The sequence below is a fragment of the Sminthopsis crassicaudata genome, chromosome 2 (genome assembly GCF_048593235.1).
Source record: "Sminthopsis crassicaudata isolate SCR6 chromosome 2, ASM4859323v1, whole genome shotgun sequence".
Lineage (NCBI taxonomy): Eukaryota > Metazoa > Chordata > Mammalia > Dasyuromorphia > Dasyuridae > Sminthopsis > Sminthopsis crassicaudata.
In genome coordinates this window covers 349,449,485-349,457,789 of record NC_133618.1, presented here as the reverse complement: position 1 = coordinate 349,457,789, position 8,305 = coordinate 349,449,485, and the positions used below count along the sequence as shown (strand labels likewise).

Below are 8,305 nucleotides of genomic sequence, written 5' to 3'. Positions count from 1 at the left end.
TGGGGCAGCTAGATGATTTAGTGGATGGAGCACTTATTCTACCCTAATTGTAGAGAGATTAACTTGCCTGTTTACAAAATAACTCGAGAGATTCTGCCCCATTAATCTTATTTTTTATATATTTGGTTGTATCAGCAGTGATTGAAATCAATGTTTACCTCAGTGAACACTAAGCAATAAGCAAAAGGAACCCCATGCTAGTCATCAGAGTATCCAATCCAGACAATGGCTCAGATATTTCTTAAATAGATGAGAATGACTCCTAAAAAGCAGTATCTTTTATGCCTAATATTTTTAAAATAGATTTTATTTTCAAAATATACGCAAAGATAGTTTTCAACATTCACTGTTACAAAACCTTTTGTTTCAAATTTTTCTCCCTCCTTTCCCCAACCCCTTCCCTAGAAGCAAATAATTCAATTTTGTTAAAAGATGTTATCCCTAATATTCTGAAATTCTTGGGGTCCAGACCCATTCCATAAAGTCTAACAACACTGTGAGCCAGCCTGGGCTCTTTAGGATGAGTTAGGCAGGTACATATAAATTTTGATGATTATAATTAACCCATAATTCCAGCTAACTCAGATATTGAAGCAAATAGGGCAGCAAGGTGCAGACTAGTATTTGACCAGTGATCAGTAAGATCTATCTCAAGGGAAATCTGTGAAATGGTTACATAGGAATCCAAGTGGCAATGCTAATATTGACTCATTGAATATGTGCTTTGCATAAAATCACATGTTCATTACTGAATATGTACATTGCTACACTTTTAAGTGCTTATTTTTAAAATTTACTTTATTATGCATATAATGTAGTTACTTTAGTCTGTGCTTACTTTTGCCATTTACTGCTTTTGAATGGTTATTTTATAGACATACTGATAATTATGTTACAATAGACATTGTTACTTTCACCTTATTGTTTATATATATGGATATGCATATGTAATGTTTTCCACATGATTTAAATGTGTAGTCCCTGAAGTAGGCTGCCAAAGACTAATAGCTCAAACCTTGCCTCAGAGCAACTAATACCTCTTAGTTATATGTATTTATAACATAGCTATAGTAACATTTACATAGTACTTTAAGATTTCCAAAGTTCTTTTCAAATGCTATCTCAACTTATCCTCACAGTGGCCTTATAAGGTAGAAATTATTATGCCCATTTCTAAGATGAAGAAATTGAGGTAGACAAAGGTTAAATGATTAGATTATAGAAAGAGTCTAAGTCTGGATCCGAATTCAGATCTTCCTGATTCTAGGTACATTCTATCCACTGAACCACCTAACTATTTAAAGAGTCATGCTGCCTTCTCCAAAAAGAATGTAAGTTTCTTGAGGACAGGAATTCTATTTGTCTTCATATACCCAGCATGTGCTTAATGAATATCTGTGGAAGGTTTTGCAAAGATGAATGTTGAAAACTATATTTGCATGTATTTGGAAAAAAAAAAAAAAGCTATTAAAAAAAATCAGTTGATAGACTGTTTTGTCATGAACTAGATAAAATTTAAAGCAAAAAAAGTTTTACATTATTAAAATATAGAAATGAAGTTCACAAATTTTCCCAGTTTCTCTTTTCAATCATGGTAAAAGTTTAGTTTTAAAGTGTCCCATACATATTATGATGCACAAAAAAAAGTACTACACAAGTTAAATAAAACTTACATTATAACTAAACCCAGAATTAGACACTCCAAGCAAACTAGAACTAAACACTGGGGTCAATTACTTATTTAAAAAACATTTTCATAATGTTATAATCATTCTTCACTCATGTTTTCTAGATCTATTGAATTGTTTGGGCTTAATTCTTTTAGTAATTTCAATCAAGGTGGAAGAGTGGGAAAAAGCAAGAAGAAAAAATAAGATTTCAAACCTACATATTAAAATTTCCTCTATATAACTATAATTCTATAAAGCTAGAAGTCCTAATAGAATGTTACTCTTATAATCTTTAATTTCATGATAGTTAACTTTTTATTTCAAATTTTTTGGCTATTTAGGTATATTTTTCTTAAAGAAAATCCTGAGTTTACAATAAATTAATAAGTATAAAATGCATGCTAAGCAAAACAGCAGACTGTACATTTTTCAATTACCTTACCTTCCCACTTAGTTTGGAGAAATTTATAGCAACAATTCAAAATCCTTTAAGTGTGGAATTTATATAAAATCAAATAGCAACTGGTTATAATAAAATTCAAATGATTGAAATGCAAATTAAGGAATATCTACACTATATATTTTAATTATTTATTATGAACAATTTAATAGCTTCTTTGAGAAATATATTAGTATTGCAAGTGCTGTACTGCATTTTTCTCAAGTAAAATAATTTAATGAACATAAAATCTCATTTTCAAATAAAAAAAAAGTGTTTTGAATTTCTGTATAGAATAGACTTGGCATCCATTTTGCAGCAGTAAATATTCATAAAATAAATCAATATTGTTCTGGTAATGACTTGTAGCTAACTTGTGAATTCTACCCTTCTCTGAAGCAGCCATTTCAAAAAATAAGAGTTCTCATACGCTTTTGTTCAGTCTATTCAAACGAATTATTGAAGTACCAGTTACTATTAATGTTTTTTGTTTGTTTGTTTGTTTGTTTTTTCCAGTAGGTTTGATTTTAATTGTAGAGAAGGTAATGAATTCCGAAAGATCTGAGTAACATTTTCTAGGTTCGTTATTCCGGGAAGGTCTTGTAACAGCAAATACTCAAGGTTTCTATGAACACAGAATAAGAAAAGAATATTATTACAGACTCATCCTGAATACTTATTTTAATACAAATAATAATCATTTGAAATGATATATTGATTTTGATAAAATGTTATTTAGAATGTAGCTTTGAATGTTACTACTTGCTTATAGAAACTGAATGATTTTCCAATTAATCTAACAGTTTTTCTTTTTCTTACTTAAATGAAATTTAACAAGAAAAGCAACATGTACCTGTAGGCATTTCAAATATCAAAACTTCTGTTGAGATATTTTATCTTGCCAAATAAATGTAAACAGAATACAAGCTCTTTGAGGACAGGGACTATTTCCCCAAAATCTAATGTCAGTTGAATTTGAATCTGTAGAATTTCTTGTGTATTATATAACAACTTGAATAAGAAATTTAAAATTTCATATTAGAATTATAAGCTCACTCAAATCTAATAGGCCTGAGCTTCCAAATTATGGGAACTTGACCGTTCCATGAACTCTGTATATTTTTGACACTAGATGATAGGAACTAGCCATTCCTAGAGATGTTTGTGCTCCAGAGAAGAGTGGCTCCCTCCCTGAGCATAGGCAATTAATAAAGAACTGTCAAGATACAGACGATATGGAACGAGTCAATTAGTGAAGCCCTCCCGTACCCCGCACCTGCACAGATGTATGTGCCAAACCCTTATATAATTTTTTGGCAAAAATCCTTCTTTGTCTAAAGGCATATAAAAAGTCAGTGTCCCATATTATGACTGAGTCTCATCCGTGGGGAGGACGCTTCGCCTAGAAAAATCTTTACACAACTCAAGTTGAGAAGGCTGAAAAAGAGGGGCTCCCAGCCGTTTGATGATCTTGTGGGTTCCCTTGAGTTGGTGATGTATTCTCTTCCTCTATCCATTATAATAGTGATTGTTATATTATTAGCTATTCTTATTGTTATTTGCTTTTTATGTAAGTCTAAATTGTCTATACCTTGCCCTATCTAATTAAAATATTTTTCTTTCCTTTCACTTTTCAATTTCGTGTGTGTGGAGCATTATTTATACTGACGAATCCGAACTTTCCTTTAAAATCACAATACACAACTTCAGCAATTATTTTGCACAGAAAATACATTAAAAAAATCTTAACCTAGAAAATAATAAATCATATTCATTCTGGCAGATTTCAGATTTTAATATTTTTAACATAGAGCCTTAGCTAGTTTAAGAACAATACAATATCTTTAGTGCTTGTTATCAACTTCATAAAACTCAGTACTTTTAAATAGCATTTTATTTGATATAGAGACTATTGAAAAATTCATTTCATAATCACAGGTACTGTATATTAATCAGATTCTGTACTATTACATTTTAATATTTCTCTATGGTACCGCCATGACTCAGAATTTTATAAATTTCAGTTTAAAATGCCTACTTCCTCTGTACTTTAGAGAGAACATATTTCAAATATTCATTTATTTGAAAATTTTGTATGTTAGTCTTGAGTCTTTTTAATAATAATATATTTTTCAAAACTAAGTAATAAAAACTCTACATAACAGATGTACTCTGGGAAAATGGAAAGAGCAATGGATCTTGGTCAGAGGTTTTCTACTCACAGTAGAGATACTGTTATTTACTACTTATATGAATGACATTTCTGGCTCTAGTTTTTGCATTTGCAGAATTGGGCTGAATGATCTGTAAATACCATTCTTACCAAATATATTCACCAATGATATTTGATTCTGACCTTTTGTTCATTATCAAACCACATTTATTCTTCTGTGACAACCTACCTTAGGTGATGCAATGCAATAATGCCCCTTTCGGTGATGTTACCACAGGAAATGATTTCCATCTCTAAAACACTTTTCTGTAAGTTTTTTAATTGACTCAGCCTCTGCAAACACTCATCTTCAATATAATGACATTTGCACAGCTTTATTTTTTCCACATGTTCTAGGCCCTCTGAAAAAAATAAAAATGCTATTTCACAATAAATGTAAAGTATCCAGAAATCTGAAAAAGGCAAGATTATAAATTGCCCTTCTGTTCCCAGATTATGTCCACACATACTGAAGTTGGATCAAGTCATCCTCACTGCTCAGTTCCTACATTCTTCATTGTTTCTAATTGGTTAAAATTTGGCAGAGATGCCAAAGGCTATGTTTCAGTGGATATACTTTAGGACAAAGGCATGTAAAGGTGTGAGAATATGTTAAAAATAAAATAATAAATAAAAGGAAAAAACATCAATATGGTCAATAAGCTATATCTGGAAACAAAGTTAGGTACTGGCTGCTAATGAAGCAGGTTGTGGTCCCTTTAAGAAACTATTTCCTATTGATCTGTGATTCCTTTCAAATTCCTACACCCTCCTGGCTGAGACATATCCTCCCCATACAAGTTGTCTTTCTGGGATGCCAGAGCCTTTGAAAAAGCATCCCTTTGAATTCCAGTGAGAGATCTGAGCTTGTCCCAGCCCCCATTCTGACTTGCTTGAGCTGCCCAACCCCCACTGGTTCTGATCTGCTTAGGCATCCCAAACCCCACCAAGACACTCAATATAATAAGCTTCCATTAAGGAAAAGTCTTTGCAAATGGACCTCGGCAGCTCACTCAGCTTCCAGGACTTTCTGTCCACTGAGAACTGCATTCTCAATGCAAAACTCCATTTTCCATAGATTTGTCACCATAGAAGTCAGTCTCTGAGTAAACTGATTTCTATCTAACAACAAACTTTCATTTTGCAACTAATATTCAGGAATGAGTGAATTCTTTCACTCCTAAAACTAGCAGCCGATTTAAAGGGGATTCTTAATAACTTAATAACTCTCTTATAGCCACTAACCACCAGGAATCTAGACCACTCTAAACCTCATCACTACAAATCTAAAAAATTTCCAAATACTTTTGATAAAATTATGTAGTAGTTACCTAGGTAGTCAAATCCAATGTTCATGATACAAGAGTCAGTGGCATCAATTGCTTTTATCTTGTATTTGTTTAGAGGACCAGTTGGAAGATTGTTATAGTCCTTTTGCCATTTTTCTTGACCATGGTATTGTACCAATGCTCCACAACGCAAGAGCCATTCAGATGCTGCCCTATCTGGACCAACAGCCTTAATTCGTTCATGATCTACTCTGTTAAAAGTGAGAAACTCAACAGATTAATTCTTCCTGTGACAATTTATAATTTCATTATATTTCATTTAAATCTAAAAATAACATAACAGTAAAAAACCTTATGTTAGATATTGCTGAGCAAAGTAAGTAAAGTTTAAGAAAAGGGCATGATATTTATCTGGTACTTTTTTGTTTTCATTTTTCAAGAATTGTATTATAGCATCCTATTTAAAGGAAATTTATAATGTAACAAAAAATAAGTCTATACAGATTTGTCTAGTTACAAAATCTAAAACACCTCCTCTAACTTCCTTCAGGAATTTTTCAAGATGCATTTACTTCTTTACATTTACATTTTTTTCTCTATTCCATTTTTTGGTAAAACTAACTCTGAAAAATAAGAAATTAAATTAAAAATATATATATAGATCAGTTTCATTGGTCTTACTTGTAAGAACCTTCCTGTTAACTTTGAAAACTTTAATTTTGCTTTTATTCTCTTCAAAAGTTACTCCAATTTTAGAGCCGTTCTTAAGCTGCAGTGGGAAATTCTTTAATTCAAGAAATATTACTCTTGGGAATTCATTCAGCTGACACAATCCCTATGATTATTAAACTCGAGTAACTTACTTGTTAAACACTGCATTCAACCACCCCCAGAAGTGTCTGTTACCACAGAAGCATGGAAATTTCTTTAAGCTTTGTAATGGCTGTGTAAATTTTCCAAATAACATCATGAAATCTGGCTAAACACACAAAAAAAATATACTCATATTAGTTCATCAGCCACTTATCAGTCATATATATAAAATAAACTATCTCGTTTATTTTAGTATTTTTAAAAATTCCTTATTTCATGAACAGGGCTATTATCTCCACAAATACAGATTTAAACCCCTGCATGACTCAGTTTTCATAAGTGATTAAAAACAAAAAACAAAACAAAAAAAAAACCCATCACTTTATAGTTAGCTTTCTGGAAATAAACCTCCCTGACTTGTCCAGTCAGATTCCTAGAAGAGACAATCTCATTGGCCTTGAACTCAAAGTGACTTGCTCAGGTTCACACTATTAGTGTCTGAAGCCATATTTGAGCTCCTCAAAATAATGAGTTTTCCTGACTCCGGCCCAGAACTCTATCCACAGCACCACTCATTCCTCAGCGGCACCTTAAGTATGTGCATATACACATAAAATAGGATTAGCAAACTAAGTAAAGCAAGATATGGAAACAGTTTAAGAGAGGGAGCCCATTAACATCTCTCAGCTCTAGTCTCCATAAGAGTAAATTGTGGATAGTATACAACATCTATTTTCCAGGGACGTGGTGAGGCAAGGTTCTTAAGCAGGTAGGTGAGGTGCTTTGCAAACCTTAAAAAAAAAAAAAAGTTTATTATTGTTACTGTTAATATTAATCTCCTTTCTGGGCCATGCACGATTGCAATTACATAACGGAGAAGGTGATCTAGATCTCTAAGGTCCCGATAACCTTATAACGTCCCCTTAATGCAGGTACGAACAGCCCGGCCCAAGATCAACTAAGCCATTGCAAACTCCACAAAGCAAGACTGTTCATGCGCATAACCAAGACTGGCAAGGAGAGAGAGAGAACTGGGAGGACCAGGGTGTGTCGAAAGTCTTCACTAGCCACGGCATGGGGCTTTTCTTTGCCTTAAAAGCCCCCACCTCCCGCTCATTTACTTTTTCCCATAATTTTACTGGAAAGTTCAAGGGCTAAAAGTCAGTGGGTCAAGCCTTCCGGACCAGAATTGGTAAAACATAAAGATCTCACTTACAAGATCGGAGGGTAGCGTCCTTTCCAGCTACTGCGCCTGCCTCAATCTCTCCTGTCCATTGGCTACCGGGAACAGGCTTGTACAGGGAGGGGCGGAGACGGGATTGTCCCTAGTACAGTTTCCTAGTGAACTGGTTGGCCAAGCGCGTGCGTGTTCTGAGTTCTATTCAGTTATTTTAATTGTTATTCACCTGTTTTGTGCTCAGTATTGCCGTATTTTGTGACACAAAAGTATTTTAACATAATTGATTTTCGTTTGTATTTTATTGATGAATGTTATATTTTGTTCATTTAAGGGGTTTATAGTTTTCGTTTGTATTTTATTGGTTTCATTATGTATTTTATTTTATTCATTTAAGGACATCATTGTGAGAAGGGGTCCAAAGAGTCCTTGTCACAAAAAAGGTTTTAAAAACCTTGTTTCCTCAAAATCACCTTGTGAAAACAAAGTAATGCATTTTTTTAAAATAAATTTTATAAATGAAACTGAGGCATGGTCAAGTGGAAAATTTTGCCTAAAGATATACCCATAACTGGCAAGGATTTGAACCCAAGACTTTTATTGGGATGAAAAGATTCATACAGAGAGAGCAAATAAGACAAATATTTATTTAGTTATATTACAGTTGTGAACTATAGAGTGCAGTAGAAATCATCAATGACAGCT

General features: G+C 33.0%; 1 protein-coding gene across 1 annotated transcript; it reads right to left on the bottom strand.

Moving 5' to 3' along the window:
• Positions 1 to 1,966: 1,966 nt before the first annotated feature.
• Positions 1,967 to 7,771, bottom strand: DMAC2L (distal membrane arm assembly component 2 like). The gene is made up of 5 exons (XM_074290737.1): positions 7,640 to 7,771; positions 6,474 to 6,589; positions 5,653 to 5,861; positions 4,512 to 4,683; positions 1,967 to 2,734 (listed from the first exon to the last, which is right to left on the bottom strand). The coding sequence occupies exons 2-5, from the start codon at positions 6,578 to 6,580 to the stop codon at positions 2,587 to 2,589; spliced, it is 636 nt and encodes a 211-aa protein (XP_074146838.1). The 5' UTR covers positions 6,581 to 6,589; positions 7,640 to 7,771; the 3' UTR covers positions 1,967 to 2,586.
• Between the last annotated feature and the right edge of the window lie 534 nt (positions 7,772 to 8,305).

Excerpts from the sequence above, each read along its gene's own strand:
- DMAC2L (XM_074290737.1), bottom strand. The coding sequence starts at position 6,580 with ATGATGTTATTTGGAAAATTTACACAGCCATTACAAAGCTTAAAGAAA. Across the intron at positions 5,862-6,473 it reads TTGAATGCAGTGTTTAACAA|AGTAGATCATGAACGAATTA; the intron begins GTAAGTTACTCG and ends CACTTTTAACAG. Across the intron at positions 2,735-4,511 it reads ATTGCATTGCATCACCTAAG|AAACCTTGAGTATTTGCTGT; the intron begins GTAGGTTGTCAC and ends CTGTGTTCATAG.